Source organism: Arabidopsis lyrata, assembly GCF_000004255.2.
Source record: "Arabidopsis lyrata subsp. lyrata unplaced genomic scaffold ARALYscaffold_5, whole genome shotgun sequence".
NCBI classification, from domain to species: domain Eukaryota; kingdom Viridiplantae; phylum Streptophyta; class Magnoliopsida; order Brassicales; family Brassicaceae; genus Arabidopsis; species Arabidopsis lyrata.
The window spans coordinates 13,047,347-13,066,377 of record NW_003302551.1 but is presented as its reverse complement, the minus strand read 5'-3'; the positions used below and the strand labels follow the sequence as shown (position 1 = coordinate 13,066,377).

Sequence of the window (19,031 nt, the reverse complement as noted above, 5' to 3'; positions counted from 1 at the left end):
AGATATAAACCCATTTAGTTTTGTCAAGGCCCCAAGTATAATGTTGTCTTACAATATGAGATAATTTTATGGTTTTCTCATGCTATTATCAGAAATAAATTTAAAAAATCCATTTATGTAATTGTATGGTATGGATTAGGCCATAAATTTTCATGTAGACTATCTCTGTATTTGGTAAGATGATCCATTTGCTTAGACATATATCTACATCTGGACAATAGAGACTACGCTTAAGTGTTTACAATGGAATAGGCTTTATATGAGTGATCCTTATAATTCTGTAACATTTACCTCTCTTTTTTGGTTAAAAGTTTATGGAGCTCCTCTTGCAAGAAAGTGAATTAGAAATTTCCATGTTGAAATGGTAAATGTGTTTAGTGAGTACTGTAATCAATCAATTATACGGTTAATATTAATTAAGTAACTTGTAACATTTGAGGATGTTTGAATGGAGGAAAAAAAAAACACTTTGATGGAGAATTTGATTATTTGTGTATTTTAATCAAGTCATGATATGAGCAATGCCACTTGCAATCGATTATTTTTATGATGACCAGATAGCATTAAAAACTGGTCATGAAGAGAATAGTAGTTCCAGACGGGATCATGGCAAGTGATGCTCAAGAGAGAAGCTTCATAGAATTCTTCAGATGCAAGGAACATGAACCAAGGTCATGAGATGCTATAATTCTTAATCAATTGGTCAATTTCTACATTGATATCTTTGAGTCTATTGTGTAGACTAAAGAAAAGTCGTAAAGACTAATGAAATTGTTTTTCCAATTTTTTAGATAGAACTACTCGACTTAGATGGCAAGAATCTAGAAGGCAAGAGTCCATCTCAATGTCTCGCATTCTATAGGGTTGTGAGCCAATTTATTATCACCACTAGGTAAAATATTTTTTGCATTTCCTTCATTATGAGAAGCATTATGAGAAGCACCAAAAGATACCGAGACACAAAAAAAAAAAAAAAAGACAAAAAAAAAAGCATAAACTGTGTCTTTTACTTGTTGTCAATGCTTTAGACCCATCCATGTCTATAGAAAAGTCATGAAGACACGTGAAAATGTTTTTTTTAATTCAGATAAGTTAAACTTCTGAAAAAATCTACTTGACTTAGATGGCAAGAATCTATCTCAATGATCTAGAAGGCAAGAGTCTTGTATTTGCTTCAATGCTCAGACCCATCATCATGATGTCTACAGAAAAGTAATGAATATTAGTGAAGTGTTTTGTTTTGTCTATTTTAGGCAGTTGACTAATTGACTTATTACATATAGGAAACGTTTTGCAGTTTTCTCTGTGGTACTTACTGTCTTTTGCTTCAAGTTGCATTATCACCACAAGTTAAAAGACATTTGGCAATTGCTTCGTCTCAAAAAATTTCACTTTCCTGCAAAATATGAGAAGCACCACAAGATTTTACCGACTGTTTCTTTCACTTGCTTTCAATGCTCTCATGCTACTTGAATCACATGGTTTTACCGATGAAAGTGATAGGCAAGCGTTGTTGGAGTTCAAGTCTCAAGTTTCTGAAGGCAAAAGAGATGCCTTGTCCTCGTGGAATAATTCATTCCCTCTCTGCAGCTGGAAGGGGGTTAGATGTGGCCGCAAACACAAGAGAGTTACTCGTTTGGACCTCGGAGGGTTGCAATTGGGCGGAGTGATATCACCATCTATTGGTAATCTTTCGTTTCTCATATCACTTAATCTCTATGATAACTCTTTTGGTGGTACTATTCCTCAAGAGATGGGAAACTTGTTTAGACTTCAACATTTGAACATGAGCTATAATTTTCTCGGAGGTGGGATTCCAGCCAGTTTTTCTAATTTCTCTAGATTGTTGGAGCTTGATTTAATTTCAAATCACCTTGGACATTGTGTTCCTTCCGAAATAGGGTCGTTGACGAAGCTTGTTAGGTTAAATCTTGGTACTAATAACCTGCAAGGGAAGCTTCCTGCATCTCTAGGAAACTTGACATCACTTAGAGAAATGAGCTTTGACGAAAATAATATAGAAGGAAGAATTCCTGATGATATAGCTAGATTGACTCAAATGGCGCTTCTGGAATTATCAATGAACAAATTCTCAGGCGTTTTTCCTCCATCTATCTTCAATTTGTCCTCACTTGAGGACTTATATATCGCTGATAATCATTTCTCGGGTCGCCTGAGACATGATTTTGGTATTCTGCTACCAAATCTTCGAGAGTTAAATATGGCAGTTAATTATCTCACAGGATCTATCCCAGCAACAATTTCCAATATCTCAACTCTTCAAAAATTGGGAATGAATCACAACAGTTTGACAGGAAGTATTCCTACCTTTGGAAAAGTACCAAATTTGCAATGGTTATTACTTGATACCAATTCTTTGGGAACTTACTCTCATGGAGATCTTGAATTCCTTAGTTCTTTGAGTAACTGCACCAAACTAGTGTTCTTACTGATTAGTCGGAATAGGCTTGGGGGTGACTTGCCTATCATTGCCAATCTATCCGCCACACTCATTTATTTAGGCCTTTCAGCAAATTTCTTCTCTGGAAGAATTCCTCATGACATTGGTAATCTCATAAGCCTACAAATGCTTGGCTTGGGAGGTAATATGTTGACTGGACCACTCCCAACCTCTCTTGGTAAGCTTTCAGATTTGGGGTTATTAAGTCTCTACTCAAATAGGATGTCAGGAGAGATACCATCTTTTATAGGCAACTTTAGTCGGTTAACAGAACTCGATTTGTCTTACAACAATTTTGATGGAGTCGTTCCTCCAAGTCTTGGTAACTGCAGGATCTTGCTACATTTGTGGATAGAGTATAATAAGTTGAATGGGACTATACCTCGAGAAATTATGCAAATTTCATCCCTTGTTAACTTAAGCATGGCTGGTAATTCATTGAGCGGGTCTCTACCAAAAGATGTTGGAAGACTACAAAATCTTGTTACACTTAACGTCGCGCATAACAAATTATCCGGGAAACTTCCTTTGGATTTGGGAACCTGTTTCTCATTGGAAGAACTCTATCTGCAAGGAAATTATTTTGATGGAACCATTCCAGACATAAGTGGGTTGGTGGCTGTTCAAAGAGTTAATTTGTCAAACAATAATCTTTTTGGAAGTATACCTGGATATTTTGCAAATTTTTCAAAGTTGCAGCGTCTAAGTCTATCTGATAACAATTTCGAGGGATGCGTACCAACAGAAGGAATATTTCAAAATTCTACTATAGTTTCAGTATTTGGAAACAGAAACCTATGTGGAGGCATCAAGGAACTGAAACTAAAACCATGCTTTGCGCAAGCACCACCAATGGAGACAAGGCATTCCTCTCATTTAAAGAAATTGTGATCGGGGTTAGCGTAGGCATAGCTTTGCTTTTGTTTTCGGTCATAGCTTCAGTTTCTCTGTGGTTAAGAAAAAGAAAGAAGAACCATCAGACTAATAATCTAACTTCTTCCACTTTGGGGGCCTTCCATGGAAAGATAAGTTACGGAGATCTTCGAAATGCGACAGATGGCTTCTCTTCAAGCAATTTGATTGGGTCAGGCAGTTTTGGTACTGTGTTTAAGGCATTGCTCCCGACAGAAAACAAGATTGTTGCAGTGAAAGTTCTAAACATGCAGAGACGTGGAGCGATGAAGAGCTTTATGGCAGAATGTGAATCCTTGAAGGATATAAGGCATCGTAATCTTGTGAAACTATTGACAGCTTGCGCTAGTATTGATTTCCAAGGTAACGAATTCAGAGCTCTCATATATGAGTTCATGCCGAATGGAAGCTTGGATATGTGGCTGCACCCAGAGGAAATCGAAGAGATTCATAGGCCCTCAAGAACCTTGACTCTTCTTGAAAGGCTCAACATTGCTATAGACGTGGCTTCTGTTTTGGACTATCTTCATGTTCATTGTCATGAGCCTATAGCTCATTGCGATCTTAAGCCAAGCAACGTACTTCTCGACGATGATCTAACTGCCCATGTTAGCGACTTTGGTCTGGCTCGTCTTCTTCTCAAATTTGATCAGGAGTCCTTTTTCAACCAACTAAGCTCAGCTGGTGTTAGAGGAACCATTGGGTATGCTGCACCAGGTAAAACTATTACACATCTGGAATGTTAAAATAAAGAATATTTATGTATTCTGTTCTCATTACAATATTGTTTTTGTTTTTGTTTTTTTTGTGTGTGAAATATGGTATAGAATATGGAATGGGAGGCCAACCATCAATACACGGTGATGTATACAGCTTTGGGGTTCTTGTTTTGGAAATGTTCACAGGAAAACGACCAACCAATGAGCTATTTGAGGGGAACTTTACCCTATACAGCTACACCAAATCAGCCTTGCCGGAAAGAGTTTTGGACATTGCAGACAAATCGATTCTTCATAATGGTCTCAGAGTTGGTTTCCCTGTAGTGGAGTGTTTGAAAGTGATTTTGGATGTGGGACTTAGGTGTTGTGAAGAATCTCCGATGAACCGGTTGGCAACGAGTGAAGCAGCCAAGGAGTTAATCTCAATCAGAGAGAGGTTCTTTAAAACCCGAAGAACAGCTAGACGTTGAAGTGTTTATGGTTTCTCCTACAAACTTTGCCATCCACTTATATAATATCATATTGTCTTTCATACACTGTGGTTTGTTTTTCCCCTCTGTTTATGCTCTGTTGTTTTCAGACAAGATTGAATGTTTGTGTTTTCTGCTTTAAATTTTCTTGGGATAAGAATACATTTGGCAAAAATGAAGTAGCTGTGGTTTATCTATTGCTGTTGAGCACATATTTCTACTTTGTTAAATCATATATATTACACAAGACGTCAACTCGAGCTCAGTGACTCGAGTAAAGAAGACATTATTGTCTTAAACCCTGAACCCTCCCCGTTGCTGCAAATCTAAAACCCATCACTGGACTCCTCGTTAAACCTAAACCCACTGGGAAGCAATTACGGCCTGTCCTTTGATCTCTTCCTCGTCTTTTTGTTACTGTTTTGATTTTTCTTGTTTCCTGCTGTTTGGATTTTTCTATCTTGGTTTTGGATACAAGACTTACAATTTGCAGTTTCTTGGCTGGGAAGACATGTAATGCCAATACAGATACTCTGTAAATCCTCTTGCCTAACAAGACTTGGGTCGATAGCTCCGAATAGATAAGATATAAACCCATTTAGTTTTGTCAAGGCCCCAAGTATAATGTTGTCTTACAATATGAGATAATTTTATGGTTTTCTCATGCTATTATCAGAAATAAATTTAAAAAATCCATTTATGTAATTGTATGGTATGCATTAGGCCATAAATTTTCATGTAGACTATCTCTGTATTTGGTAAGATGATCCATTTGCTTAGACATATATCTACATCTGGACAATAGAGACTACGCTTAAGTGTTTACAATGGAATAGGCTTTATATGAGTGATCCTTATAATTCTGTAACATTTACCTCTCTTTTTTGGTTAAAAGTTTATGGAGCTCCTCTTGCAAGAAAGTGAATTAGAAATTTCCATGTTGAAATGGTAAATGTGTTTAGTGAGTACTGTAATCAATCAATTATGCGGTTAATATTAATTAAGTAACTTGTAACATTTGAGGATGTTTGAATGGAGGAAAAAAAAACACTTTGATGGAGAATTTGATTATTTGTGTATTTTAATCAAGTCATGATATGAGCAATGCCACTTGCAATCGATTATTTTTATGATGACCAGATAGCATTAAAAACTGGTCATGAAGAGAATAGTAGTTCCAGACGGGATCATGGCAAGTGATGCTCAAGAGAGAAGCTTCATAGAATTCTTCAGATGCAAGGAACATGAACCAAGGTCATGAGATGCTATAATTCTTAATCAATTGGTCAATTTCTACATTGATATCTTTGAGTCTATTGTGTAGACTAAAGAAAAGTCGTAAAGACTAATGAAATTGTTTTTCCAATTTTTTAGATAGAACTACTCGACTTAGATGGCAAGAATCTAGAAGGCAAGAGTCCATCTCAATGTCTCGCATTCTATAGGGTTGTGAGCCAATTTATTATCACCACTAGGTAAAATATTTTTTGCATTTCCTTCATTATGAGAAGCATTATGAGAAGCACCAAAAGATACCGAGACACAAAAAAAAAAAAAAAAGACAAAAAAAAAAGCATAAACTGTGTCTTTTACTTGTTGTCAATGCTTTAGACCCATCCATGTCTATAGAAAAGTCATGAAGACACGTGAAAATGTTTTTTTTAATTCAGATAAGTTAAACTTCTGAAAAAATCTACTTGACTTAGATGGCAAGAATCTATCTCAATGATCTAGAAGGCAAGAGTCTTGTATTTGCTTCAATGCTCAGACCCATCATCATGATGTCTACAGAAAAGTAATGAATATTAGTGAAGTGTTTTGTTTTGTCTATTTTAGGCAGTTGACTAATTGACTTATTACATATAGGAAACGTTTTGCAGTTTTCTCTGTGGTACTTACTGTCTTTTGCTTCAAGTTGCATTATCACCACAAGTTAAAAGACATTTGGCAATTGCTTCGTCTCAAATATTTTCACTTTCCTGCAAAATATGAGAAGCACCACAAGATTTTACCGACTGTTTCTTTCACTTGCTTTCAATGCTCTCATGCTACTTGAATCACATGGTTTTACCGATGAAAGTGATAGGCAAGCGTTGTTGGAGTTCAAGTCTCAAGTTTCTGAAGGCAAAAGAGATGCCTTGTCCTCGTGGAATAATTCATTCCCTCTCTGCAGCTGGAAGGGGGTTAGATGTGGCCGCAAACACAAGAGAGTTACTCGTTTGGACCTCGGAGGGTTGCAATTGGGCGGAGTGATATCACCATCTATTGGTAATCTTTCGTTTCTCATATCACTTAATCTCTATGATAACTCTTTTGGTGGTACTATTCCTCAAGAGATGGGAAACTTGTTTAGACTTCAACATTTGAACATGAGCTATAATTTTCTCGGAGGTGGGATTCCAGCCAGTTTTTCTAATTTCTCTAGATTGTTGGAGCTTGATTTAATTTCAAATCACCTTGGACATTGTGTTCCTTCCGAAATAGGGTCGTTGACGAAGCTTGTTAGGTTAAATCTTGGTACTAATAACCTGCAAGGGAAGCTTCCTGCATCTCTAGGAAACTTGACATCACTTAGAGAAATGAGCTTTGACGAAAATAATATAGAAGGAAGAATTCCTGATGATATAGCTAGATTGACTCAAATGGCGCTTCTGGAATTATCAATGAACAAATTCTCAGGCGTTTTTCCTCCATCTATCTTCAATTTGTCCTCACTTGAGGACTTATATATCGCTGATAATCATTTCTCGGGTCGCCTGAGACATGATTTTGGTATTCTGCTACCAAATCTTCGAGAGTTAAATATGGCAGTTAATTATCTCACAGGATCTATCCCAGCAACAATTTCCAATATCTCAACTCTTCAAAAATTGGGAATGAATCACAACAGTTTGACAGGAAGTATTCCTACCTTTGGAAAAGTACCAAATTTGCAATGGTTATTACTTGATACCAATTCTTTGGGAACTTACTCTCATGGAGATCTTGAATTCCTTAGTTCTTTGAGTAACTGCACCAAACTAGTGTTCTTACTGATTAGTCGGAATAGGCTTGGGGGTGACTTGCCTATCATTGCCAATCTATCCGCCACACTCATTTATTTAGGCCTTTCAGCAAATTTCTTCTCTGGAAGAATTCCTCATGACATTGGTAATCTCATAAGCCTACAAATGCTTGGCTTGGGAGGTAATATGTTGACTGGACCACTCCCAACCTCTCTTGGTAAGCTTTCAGATTTGGGGTTATTAAGTCTCTACTCAAATAGGATGTCAGGAGAGATACCATCTTTTATAGGCAACTTTAGTCGGTTAACAGAACTCGATTTGTCTTACAACAATTTTGATGGAGTCGTTCCTCCAAGTCTTGGTAACTGCAGGATCTTGCTACATTTGTGGATAGAGTATAATAAGTTGAATGGGACTATACCTCGAGAAATTATGCAAATTTCATCCCTTGTTAACTTAAGCATGGCTGGTAATTCATTGAGCGGGTCTCTACCAAAAGATGTTGGAAGACTACAAAATCTTGTTACACTTAACGTCGCGCATAACAAATTATCCGGGAAACTTCCTTTGGATTTGGGAACCTGTTTCTCATTGGAAGAACTCTATCTGCAAGGAAATTATTTTGATGGAACCATTCCAGACATAAGTGGGTTGGTGGCTGTTCAAAGAGTTAATTTGTCAAACAATAATCTTTTTGGAAGTATACCTGGATATTTTGCAAATTTTTCAAAGTTGCAGCGTCTAAGTCTATCTGATAACAATTTCGAGGGATGCGTACCAACAGAAGGAATATTTCAAAATTCTACTATAGTTTCAGTATTTGGAAACAGAAACCTATGTGGAGGCATCAAGGAACTGAAACTAAAACCATGCTTTGCGCAAGCACCACCAATGGAGACAAGGCATTCCTCTCATTTAAAGAAATTGTGATCGGGGTTAGCGTAGGCATAGCTTTGCTTTTGTTTTCGGTCATAGCTTCAGTTTCTCTGTGGTTAAGAAAAAGAAAGAAGAACCATCAGACTAATAATCTAACTTCTTCCACTTTGGGGGCCTTCCATGGAAAGATAAGTTACGGAGATCTTCGAAATGCGACAGATGGCTTCTCTTCAAGCAATTTGATTGGGTCAGGCAGTTTTGGTACTGTGTTTAAGGCATTGCTCCCGACAGAAAACAAGATTGTTGCAGTGAAAGTTCTAAACATGCAGAGACGTGGAGCGATGAAGAGCTTTATGGCAGAATGTGAATCCTTGAAGGATATAAGGCATCGTAATCTTGTGAAACTATTGACAGCTTGTGCTAGTATTGATTTCCAAGGAAACGAATTCAGATCTCTCATATATGAGTTCATGCCGATTGGAAGCTTGGATAGGTGGCTGCATCCAGAGGAAGTGGAAGAGATTCGTAGGCCCTCAAGAACCTTGACACTTCTTAAAAGGCTTAACATTGTCATAGACGTGGCTTCTGTTTTGGATTATCTTCATGTTTATTGTCATGAGCCTATAGCTCATTGTGATATTAAGCCAAGCAACGTCCTTCTCGACGATAATCTAACCGCCCATGTTAGCGACTTTGGTCTGGCTCGTCTTCTCCTCAAATTCGACCAGGAGTCCTTCTTTAACCAACTAAGCTCAGCTGGTGTTAGAGGAACCATCGGGTATGCTGCACCAGGTAAAACTATCACACACATGGAATGTTTAAATGAAGAAAATTTATGTATTGTTTTGTTCATTACAATCTTGCTGTCGTTTTTTGTGTGAATTATGGTGCAGAATATGGAATGGGAGGCCAACCATCAATACACGGTGATGTATACAGCTTTGGGGTTCTCGTTTTGGAAATGTTCACTGGAAAACGACCTACCAATGAGCTATTTGAGGGGAGCTTTACCCTACACAGCTACACCAAGTCAGCCTTGCCAGAAAGAGTTTTGGACATTGCAGACAAATCGATTCTTCATAGTGGTCTCAGAGTTGGTTTCCCTGTAGTTGAGTGCTTGAAAGTGATTTTGGATGTGGGACTTAGGTGTTGTGAAGAATCTCCAACAAACCGGTTAGCAACGAGTGAAGCCGCCAAGGAGTTAATCTCAATCAGAGAGAGGTTCTTTAAAACCCGGAGAATGGCCAGACGTTGAAGTGTTTATGGTTTCCTCTACAAACTTTTCCATCCACTTAAAAGCCTAAATTTGATGCCTATATAATATCATACTGTATTTTATAATCTGTGATTTGTTTTTTCCTCTGTTTATGCTCTGTTGTTTCAGACAAGATTGAATGTTTGTGTGTTTCAGCTTTTACATTTTCTGGGGATAAGAATAATTAAGGAAAAAATGAAGTAGCTGTGGTTTATCTATTGTTGTTGAGCACATATTTCTATTTTGTTAACTCATATATCTTACACAACTCGTCAACACGAGCTCAGTGACTCGAGGAATGGAGTCATCATTGTCTTAAATCCTAAACCCTCGTTGCTGCAAATCTAAAACCCATCATTGGGCCCCTCGATAAACCCTAAAACCACTAGGAAGCAGTTACTGTTTTGATTCTTCTTGTTTCCTGCTGTTAGGGGATCTTCGTCTATCTTGGTTTTGGAAAAGCAAGACTACAATTTGCAGTTTCTTGGCTGAGAAGACATGTAATGCCAAATACAGAGACTCTTTATATTCAAAGACTTAGGTCGATAGCTCCATATTCGTGATAAGATATAATCACATTTAGTTTTCTCAACGGCCCAAGTATAATGTTGTCTTTCAATATGAGATAATTTTATGGTTTTCTCATGCTATTATCAGAAGAAAATAAAAAATCTATTTATGTAATTGTATGGTATGATTTATGCCATAAAATTGCACTAAACAATGCATGTAGACTTATCTCTGTGTTTGGTAAAGATAATCCATTTTCTTAGACGTATATCTATATGAAGATTTTAAAGCTTTTTCTAAAGATTTTAAAATTCATAACACTCCAAATCAAGAAAGCCAAGTGGTGCTATGTACTTCATTTTTGTATCTGACATACTTAGATCTATAAAGTATATGTACAATTTCTATTCAATCTCTAACCAAATTTTTATTACTCATTTTTTTTTTTCAATTTCCTCGTTAGGTCCGGTCCGTGAACCCATCTCCGTACATCAATCCCCTACGTGGCAACAGATCAAGCCAAGATATATCAACCAACACGTGATTCATTCTCATCCGTCGGATCAAGATCGATGAATGCGTGAATTTTCCCGAATAAACCGCGTCGCTTAGTTTAGCCGAGTCCTTATCATTCATCACCTGTAACCGTCTCTACCCGCGGAATAAAAAAAAATCTAATCTCTTCTCTAAAATAGCACGCGCCTTTTCACCGGCTATATCCGGTAAATGAATCTCTTATTTCTTTTAAATAATTTACTAATTTTTCTCTCTTCGTATATAAACGTTCAAGGGCTTTTGTCTTCTTCTTCTTCTTCTTCTCTGTTTCTAACAAATTTCAGGAGTTCTCTCGTAAGCCTCTGAATTCGATTTGACCTCACAACCATATAAAATTTTCCCGAGAAAATCTCTCTCAACGAACGAATTTCGAATCACCAAGAAGAAGTAAGCTCTCTCTCTTTCTCATTCTCTCTATCTTTCAATTTCTCGTAATCAATTTTGTCTTAATCTTCATAGCTTATTTTCTGAATTTATACAGATTCTGAGATTTTTTTGCGTTTCATCGGAACAATGGAGGTAAAAGTAGCAACAACGACGTCGTTTCATTGGTCAGGACGTCATACAGCGATTCCTCAATGTCCGTCATTTTCGCAAACCCTAACTTCATCAAAACGCCGTCGTTCTCGAGTAAAAGCCGGTGATGTTTCCGTCGGAGGAGGATCTTTGAGATTAAAACCTTCGACGTTTCTCGGAACACAATCTGGGAAACTTCACCGATCTAAATCATGTGAGCTTTGGGAATTTTCTAATTCCGCCACGAAGAAGATAAGAACTGATGTGAAGAAGAAACATAATCGTTTAAGAAGAGTTTGTAGTGCAAGCTCCGATTTCTTCTCCGACGAAGCATTCTCTGTGAAAATGCAGGAATTAGCCTCACAATTCAGAAATTCCGGCGAAGAATCAGAAGAAGAGAACAAACAGAAATCAGAAGCAGTAGATAACGATAACGATAACAAGAATCATAGATTTGGTTCTATGAAGCTATTGCAAGAGTCTGTTCCAGGTTTAGCTTCGTTGGAAGCTCCATGGGCAGAGATGGTTAACCATTCAAGCATTGAAAGGAAAGCAAACAGTGTTGATTTGCCTCTATCACTTAGGATAATAAAGAGGAAGCTACAAGAAGAAGCGCTTAAAGAAGCTAGTGCTACTACTTATTGTTCTATCAATAGAGCTTTTTCTTCTATGGTTTTCATGATTGAGGAGCTTCATAGCTTCGCGTTGCAGACTAGGGTTGGTGTTCTTAAGCAGGTTAAGAAGGAAATGCACGCTTCATTGTTGTGGATTTTCCAACGTGTGTTCTCTCAGACACCTACTTTGATGGTTTATGTGATGATCTTATTGGCGAACTACACTGTGCATTCAGTTGCATCGAATCTAGCTATTGCGGCAGCTCCTCCACACTCTGATGTGACGAAAGAAGCACCGGCGGTTACTAAAGGTGTGGATCGGATACAAGAAAGGATTGATTTAGGGCCTTTAGTAAGTGGCAGAGATGGTAAGGAGCTTCATGGGTCCAAATGGTTAGGATCGATGAATTTTGACAAGGTCTCCCACTTACCGACACATCGAGACTCCGTTTCAGGAGAAGGGATGAGAGAAGAGGAGGTGAGTCTGTGGAATTCGATGGTGGAAGAAGCAGATCAAATGCAAGATTCCACTGTTGATCGTAAAATGAGATTGAGACTGGTTTCACCGATCACTGCAAGGATTGAAGTGGACGATTATGCCAATTACACTAGAACAGAGCTTTTATATAAGATAGGTTTGGCTCAAGAGCCGAACAACCATCTGCTCCTAGCTAACTACGCTCAGTTCCTTTACCTCGTCACTCAAGACCATGAGAGGTGAGATATCCTTTTACATATTCTTGCATCTAACATTCAAGACTTCATTACCTGTACTTTGTGAAGTATATGCTTGCACTTGACTCATTGAGTATCAAAAGGTTGGTCATTCTTCTATGTAACTTTGGAACTTGACAAATGATGTTTGTTTTTGGTTATGTATTAGAGCGGAGAACTGCTTCAAGAAAGCCATAGAGTCAGAAGATGTAGATGCAGAAGCGTACAGCAAATACGCCATCTTCCTGTGGAAAATTCGGAACGATCTCTGGGCTGCTGAGGAGAACTTTCTAGAAGCTATATCTGCAGACCCTACCAACTCCTATTACGCAGCCAACTATGCCAACTTCCTCTGGCAAACCGGTGGTGAAGAGACGTGTTTCCCTTTAGAAGATTCTCCTCAGGAAATGGTTTGAGAACGAACGAATGGCAATGAATGGTGTGGTTTATTTGCAGTAAAGAGACAGCTACGGAACTTAGGTACACGATAGAAACGAGGAGGAAAAGTGTAAGTAGTGTTTTTGAGTGAACCAGTGCGGCCGATGAAACATTGCTTCTCTTTGGTTCTTTTTTCTTTTTGCTTTTGCCTTATTTTTCACTCAGTAGTATATACGGTCGCAGATTCCATCGAATAAGAAGAACATGTGTAGATCCAACACTATTACACTAATAATAAACACTGAGCATTGCTTTTGGTGAAATAATAAGTGAGCATATTTGGATCGTTTAATGGAATTGATTTGTAGCTTTGATATTTTTGGCGAGGCTATAGTGATCTTGTAACTTTCTTCGAACTTCGTTCATTAGTGTTGTGGCGCTAACAGTCGCAGACTCGCAGGAGTCTACTCTAAAGCTCTAGAGACGTTTATATCCCACCGTGTCACTGTTCTTTTTAAATAAATGGGCCTCGGCCCAATAACAGAAAAAAGGTTTGGGACAAGATCACACACTCAAAAAACCAAGGCGTGTCTCTTCAGAAGATGGGAGACTTTGACTCTGCAATTTTCCATTTAAGAACTTAAGAATAACGATAACCTGACCATCCCTAATCCCTATACATAATTGTGCCCAAATATATCTAAAAAATTTTAAACCAAAATAAAAATGTATCCAAGTGATTTAAAGAAAAATGGGTGAAGGGAAGAGAGAAAGAAGATAAGACACTTGTGGAGAGCTTGTGCCAAAAAAAATCCAACGGCTCAGATTCACCCAACCTTATTATAATCCCTTCGTAACAAATGCCACACGAAGACACACATACACACACTACCGATAAAGAAAAGGGAAACCAGAGAAGAGAGAGAGATAACAACAATGGTTTCTTCGCTTCTTATGTCATTTGCTCCGGCCACCGTGAGGGTTTACGCCACTGGCACAAAGGGAGCTTCAGGCGGTGCAAAGGAGGAGAAGAATCCCATCGACTTTGTTCTTGGGTTTATGACAAAACAAGATCAGTTCTACGAGACTAATCCAATTCTAAAGAAGGTGGAGGAGAAAGAAGGTACCACCGGAAGCCGAGGAACCGTTCGCGGCGGTAAAAACTCAGCTCCGACGCCAGTGCCGCCTAAGAAGAGCGAGGGTGGATTTGGTGGCTTAGGTGGCCTCTTCAAAAAATAGAAGAAAAATGTATAGTAATTTGCATTCTTCATGCCTTTGTTTTTATTCTCTATAATTCTTCGGATTTCAATCATATATAAGCTACTCTTTCTTCATCTTGTTTGACATCACATGAACTAGTTATTATTTTTCTGAACATTTTCAAGATTCACTACACTACTTCAAGAAATCTGAGAATAATAGACTAATATGAGTAATGCTGATGCAACTTTTTGTGGACTACAATGAGTGTGCTATTGCAATTTGCAAAATTTTGTAGGGGTCTTTAAGATCTTTACACATATAAGTCTGGCTTTTTTATACATCTGAATCACTTATACACTTTTGCCAAGTTCTCTTTAAGAGACTGTATCTAGCAAGAATACCAAATCTTACAACACACATCCAGCAAAATCTATGAGATATCACCAGTTTCATATTCCAAAATGGTTCTTCAAGTTTTGATTCAAGTGTTCCATGCATGCTGGAACCATGGATGCTAAAGGGCAATGGTGATAACCAGATCTGACCTGGAGATACAGAAGGCAGCGAGGAAATAGCTGATGATCCGTGTTAGATACTGTCTTTATGGCTATAATTTATGATAGAACAGAGTATCTGTTAACTGGAGCTAGCTTGTGCCGGGAGCAAAAGTTCTTGCTTTCCTTTGACAAAGACTGCGAGTTCATCAGGTGCAACCACCATACTTAACCACTTCTGAAGTTCTTCACCTTCGACTTTCTCTTTCTCTGCACCAAAACATGATATTTCATCAACAGAATCAGCCAGTTATCATAACATCAACCAAACTCAAGCAAAGCCGTGGATGACCAAAGCTTTTAGGGATGATATCTTATAGTGTCCTACACGTTTTTGAAAACTGTTTCGGTGAAAGTAAATAAATTTATACTATACCTTCAAGTTGAGCACCAAGCCCTTCCAATACATCTGGATTAGCGCGTACAACAGACAGCGCAACATCGAGAGCAGATTGTAACAAAATTGTCACTTCTTTTTGAACAAGATCAACTAGTTTCCCCTGTGTATTAACATGGAAGGTTAATTTTTGCATTATTTCAATGGACAGTATAAAACAACCTAGGCAAGTGCATTGCAGTATGAATTTACCTGATCTCTTCCCCATGGAGAGCCTCCAGAGTCGTCAATCCCACCACCAGAAAGTGTAGCCACAGACACAGGTCCGATTTTTTGGTTAAGACCATATTCTGCTACTGCCTTGTATGCCATATCAGTAGCCCGCCTTATATCGTCAAATGCACCTGTTGATATACGCCCTGAGTAAACGACTTCTTCAGCTGCACGACCTCCAAGAAGGGTAACTAAACGCCCAAGCAGCTCATCAATGAAGAGCAAATATCTGTCTTCACTTGTAGGAGGAATGTATGTAAATCCCAATGCCCCTCCTGATCTTGGCAATATGCTTAATTTCTGACAACAAAGATGAGCAAATCTTGAATCATTTGCGCGTACTAACAACAGAAGGTTTGCAACAGTGAGCGTGTTTTCACATTATACCTCAACACGTGGCTGTCCAGTAAGAAGATTTGCAACAGCGGTACCAACCACTGCATGCCCAGCTTCATGCCTTGCCACCACTGCCTTCTCGTTGCCTTTTAATCTTGCAGATTTCTTCTCTATGCCCTGAAACAGATGCTTCGTAAAAAATCACGTTTTGACAATTGGCTTACGTGATTGATAGAATAGAAAGGTTATAAAGATACCGCTATTGATCGCTCCACAGCTTGAATGAAGTCAATTTTTTCAACAGTCGTCTTGTTCTTTCTTCCAGCTAGCAAGGCAGCCTCGTTTACCAAGTTTGCAAGGTCTGCCCTGCAAAATAGGAAAAAACAGTTTATGAGATATACACCCAAAAACGTATAACTGAAGAAATTTCAACTCAACGATAAGACACAAAAGCATACCCCGTAAAACCAGTTGTCATTGAGGCAATACTACCAAGGTTAACATCATCTCCCAAAGGAAGCTCTTTCTTTGACACATGTACTCTCAAAATGGATTCTCTTCCAACTTTGTCTGGCGTTTCCACCTGAAAAATGCATCAGTGCCTTTGAATACCTAATTAAACTGCATAAACAATTACTAATAAGCAGAGCTAATCCATTCTAGCAACCGTAACAACACGATCGAATCTCCCAGGACGACGCAGGGCCGGGTCTAAGACATCGGCACGATTTGTAGCTCCAAGAACGATCACCGCAGAGTTGCTGTCAAAACCATCCATCTCCTGCAGAAAAGTTTCCAACATATGAACGGGTCATGGAAAAATCAGGATTGCTACTTACACAGGAAAGGTGCATGATAGCAGACTTACAGTGAGCAACTGATTTAAAGTTTGCTCCCTTTCATCATTGCTGCCGATACGGAATTTACCATCACGGCTTTTTGCCACAGCATCTATCTGGAGCATAAAAGGCAAATAAAAAATCTTGTTTAAGATGCCCAGAGGTATAACGTACTGGAGGTAATCTGGCATCGACTACCTATTCTAACCTCATCAATAAATATAATCGATGGAGCTTCCTTCTTGGCCCGTGCAAAAAGATCCCTTACACGTGAGGCACCCATACCGACATACAGCTCTACAAACTCACTTGCAGAGCAACTTATGAAGGGGACTTCAGCTTCCCCAGCAACAGCCTTTGCAAGAAGGGTTTTCCCTGTTCCGGGAAGACCAACCTGGAAAAGAAAGGAATCAAAGGCATATCATTCTAAAGAGATATCTTGTTACCAAACGTTAAACCATGGAATATACGTAATATAAGAATAAAGTGAAATCAAATGATATAACTCACCAATAGGACACCACGCGGAGGACGTGCACCTAGACGGACATACTTGTCAGGATTCCTAAGAAATTCCTGCATTGATTAACCCATGTGTAAAAGACAATTACTAGACAGAGAATACAGCTATGACAGACAATCTGATAATCAATCAACATGTGAAGCTTCTTTAAGGAATGAAAAACCTACCACGATTTCCTCTAGCTCTTCCTTTGCTTCATCAACACCTGCAACATCTGAAAAAGTGATTGTTTCACCTCCACCAGAGACTTTTCCCCCATCAGGACCACCAGATTTTCGAGTCCTAAGTTGGCCGGTTGTACTACTCTGTGTACATGCATAGTGATTTTTAGGAAATTGAAAATTTAAAAAACCACATTAAAGTAAAATGGAGATACAAACCGTGGAGAAGCTAAGAGGGAATCGAATAAGCCCTGCAAGCACCGCTATGTAGAAAAGAGCTATCTGCAACAAACAGAAAAAGAAACTTTTCGCATAAATGCTCACAAAAGTGAAAATGAATTCCTTTATTTTGAAAAGACCTAGCAAAAACATCATTCATTGCAAAATTATAAAGCATCATCATCAAGGAGTAGCACAGATAGTATAATGTGGTGTAGGGTTGTAACACCAGTGGCTTTACCAATCCAGAGTTAAAGAATCCACCAGAACGCTTCTCAGGCGATCCAAATTCGACATTATTCCCAAGCATCTTCTCATACGGAGTTTTAATATCACCCGGCCTCGTGGTGGAATAAACAACCCTTTTGGTCGGAGCCACAGTTCTTAACAGCGATTCAGACGACTCAGACAACCTACTACTTTCACTCTCTTGCCACTTTCCATCATCTCTTAACTTAAACAAAACTTGAACACCATCAACCTCCACTTTCTGCACCTGGTTACTATTAACTTTACTTAAGAACTCACTATACGGTACACTCACAAAAGTCGTCTGAACTCGCGGCTCCGATCCAGGTATAGGTATTCCAGGTCGAAGCAACCGCATCACAAACATAACAACACCCAATTGCAACAACAAAACTCCAATCCCTTGCGCTTGAATTATCGGTTGCCACTGCCATTTCTTCCCCTTTGACCACCATACCTTATCTTCCCTTTGCTTCTCTCTTTTCCTCTTCGAAGACGAACCCGACTTCGCCGGAGTACTCTGACTGCTTTCTTCCTCCTCACTAGAACTCTCTTTCTGATCATCTTCTTGACAATTCACAACTAATCTACTCTTCTTTCTTGAAAACCCATCCCAAAGATTAAACCTTTCGTGCTTACTCAACACTGTAACTTGTTTCTTCTGCAGAGGAAGCGTGATTGAATTGGAGACAAACCGATTCGGGTTTTGGCGATAAACCCTACAACGATCGTTGAAAAAGCTCGAACCTTTCGAGTACAATAGACTATTACTACAACAACGAGTTGCAAATCCGTGGATTCTTGGTTGCACAAATTCGAATGTAGTAGTCATATTTTCGAAACCCTAGAAATTGGGGAAATCAAAGGAAACACATTTTATATCGATCTGTCTAATAAATATTCAATGAAGACGAGGTTTGCTGGGAATTTCAACTTCGAATATTGACCGTTGGATCAAAGACATATTAAAATTCAACCGTCGATACAACGGAGGACGACTAATTATCTCATCGGCGTACGGAACCGAATGGTGCCAGAGGACACGTGTCATCTACTTGGAATAAGATAGAGTTTCTTAGGCCCGAAAGAGGCCCAATATGGGCCTAGACAAATCACTCAATCCTTCTTCTTCTTTTTTGTTTCCAAAAAATACCAATCCTAAATTTCTCGTATTTCTTACGAATAAATATTTTTGAATCTTTGATTAAAAAAATGAAACATTGGTACAACCGTACAATCAATTTGCACAAAATTATTAAATAAAAATACTATGATTATTGAAAATGCCAAGATTCATTCGAGCTAAATAACTTACGTTATTGCTCTAGTTCAAGAAAAATATTTATTAATGT

General features: G+C 38.5%; 6 protein-coding genes across 6 annotated transcripts; 5 read left to right on the top strand and 1 right to left on the bottom strand.

Annotated features, from left to right (window-relative positions):
- Positions 1-1,405: 1,405 nt before the first annotated feature.
- On the top strand, positions 1,406-4,759 carry LOC9313611 (probable LRR receptor-like serine/threonine-protein kinase At3g47570). The gene is made up of 3 exons (XM_021026201.1): positions 1,406-3,196; positions 3,253-4,090; positions 4,201-4,759. Exons 1-3 carry the CDS (start codon positions 1,406-1,408, stop codon positions 4,560-4,562), a joined length of 2,991 nt encoding a protein of 996 aa, XP_020881860.1. The 3' UTR covers positions 4,563-4,759.
- Positions 4,760-6,550: 1,791 nt separating this feature from the next.
- On the top strand, positions 6,551-7,961 carry LOC110228533 (probable LRR receptor-like serine/threonine-protein kinase At3g47570). The gene is made up of 2 exons (XM_021026200.1): positions 6,551-7,748; positions 7,939-7,961. Exons 1-2 carry the CDS (start codon positions 6,551-6,553, stop codon positions 7,959-7,961), a joined length of 1,221 nt encoding a protein of 406 aa, XP_020881859.1.
- Positions 7,962-8,029: 68 nt separating this feature from the next.
- LOC9313610 (probable LRR receptor-like serine/threonine-protein kinase At3g47570) lies at positions 8,030-9,916 on the top strand. Its single transcript, XM_021026198.1, has 3 exons — positions 8,030-8,341; positions 8,398-9,235; positions 9,337-9,916. Exons 1-3 carry the CDS (start codon positions 8,030-8,032, stop codon positions 9,696-9,698), a joined length of 1,512 nt encoding a protein of 503 aa, XP_020881857.1. The 3' UTR covers positions 9,699-9,916.
- Positions 9,917-10,998: 1,082 nt separating this feature from the next.
- Positions 10,999-13,337, top strand: LOC9313609. The gene is made up of 3 exons (XM_021024529.1): positions 10,999-11,150; positions 11,245-12,610; positions 12,777-13,337. Exons 2-3 carry the CDS (start codon positions 11,277-11,279, stop codon positions 13,021-13,023), a joined length of 1,581 nt encoding a protein of 526 aa, XP_020880188.1. The 5' UTR covers positions 10,999-11,150; positions 11,245-11,276; the 3' UTR covers positions 13,024-13,337.
- A 355-nt stretch (positions 13,338-13,692) lies between these two features.
- LOC9311894 lies at positions 13,693-14,362 on the top strand. Its single transcript, XM_002877494.2, has one exon. The coding sequence runs from the start codon at positions 13,922-13,924 to the stop codon at positions 14,222-14,224; it is 303 nt and encodes a 100-aa protein (XP_002877540.1). The 5' UTR covers positions 13,693-13,921; the 3' UTR covers positions 14,225-14,362.
- Positions 14,363-14,441: 79 nt separating this feature from the next.
- Positions 14,442-18,546, bottom strand: LOC9313608 (ATP-dependent zinc metalloprotease FTSH 7, chloroplastic). Its single transcript, XM_021024528.1, has 13 exons — positions 17,672-18,546; positions 17,431-17,493; positions 17,218-17,355; positions 17,038-17,103; positions 16,736-16,921; positions 16,557-16,643; positions 16,356-16,469; positions 16,147-16,271; positions 15,946-16,054; positions 15,740-15,865; positions 15,332-15,652; positions 15,119-15,242; positions 14,442-14,952 (listed from the first exon to the last, which is right to left on the bottom strand). The coding sequence occupies exons 1-13, from the start codon at positions 18,509-18,511 to the stop codon at positions 14,825-14,827; spliced, it is 2,427 nt and encodes an 808-aa protein (XP_020880187.1). The 5' UTR covers positions 18,512-18,546; the 3' UTR covers positions 14,442-14,824.
- Between the last annotated feature and the right edge of the window lie 485 nt (positions 18,547-19,031).

Bases quoted from the DNA above. Each gene is read 5' to 3' on its own strand.
- LOC9313611 (XM_021026201.1), top strand. From the start codon at position 1,406: ATGAGAAGCACCACAAGATTTTACCGACTGTTTCTTTCACTTGCTTTC. The intron at 3,197-3,252 runs GTACCAACAGAA...ATTTGGAAACAG, and splicing joins ATAACAATTTCGAGGGATGC to AAACCTATGTGGAGGCATCA. The intron at 4,091-4,200 runs GTAAAACTATTA...AATATGGTATAG, and splicing joins CATTGGGTATGCTGCACCAG to AATATGGAATGGGAGGCCAA.
- LOC110228533 (XM_021026200.1), top strand. From the start codon at position 6,551: ATGAGAAGCACCACAAGATTTTACCGACTGTTTCTTTCACTTGCTTTC. The intron at 7,749-7,938 runs GTAATATGTTGA...TGGTAACTGCAG, and splicing joins ACAAATGCTTGGCTTGGGAG to GATCTTGCTACATTTGTGGA.
- LOC9313610 (XM_021026198.1), top strand. From the start codon at position 8,030: ATGGCTGGTAATTCATTGAGCGGGTCTCTACCAAAAGATGTTGGAAGA. The intron at 8,342-8,397 runs GTACCAACAGAA...ATTTGGAAACAG, and splicing joins ATAACAATTTCGAGGGATGC to AAACCTATGTGGAGGCATCA. The intron at 9,236-9,336 runs GTAAAACTATCA...ATTATGGTGCAG, and splicing joins CATCGGGTATGCTGCACCAG to AATATGGAATGGGAGGCCAA.
- LOC9313609 (XM_021024529.1), top strand. From the start codon at position 11,277: ATGGAGGTAAAAGTAGCAACAACGACGTCGTTTCATTGGTCAGGACGT. The intron at 12,611-12,776 runs GTGAGATATCCT...GTTATGTATTAG, and splicing joins GTCACTCAAGACCATGAGAG to AGCGGAGAACTGCTTCAAGA.
- LOC9311894 (XM_002877494.2), top strand. From the start codon at position 13,922: ATGGTTTCTTCGCTTCTTATGTCATTTGCTCCGGCCACCGTGAGGGTT.
- LOC9313608 (XM_021024528.1), bottom strand. From the start codon at position 18,511: ATGACTACTACATTCGAATTTGTGCAACCAAGAATCCACGGATTTGCA. The intron at 16,470-16,556 runs GTAAGTCTGCTA...ACTTTTCTGCAG, and splicing joins CTTTAAATCAGTTGCTCACT to GAGATGGATGGTTTTGACAG. The intron at 15,243-15,331 runs GTAAATTCATAC...GTTAATACACAG, and splicing joins CTCCATGGGGAAGAGATCAG to GGGAAACTAGTTGATCTTGT.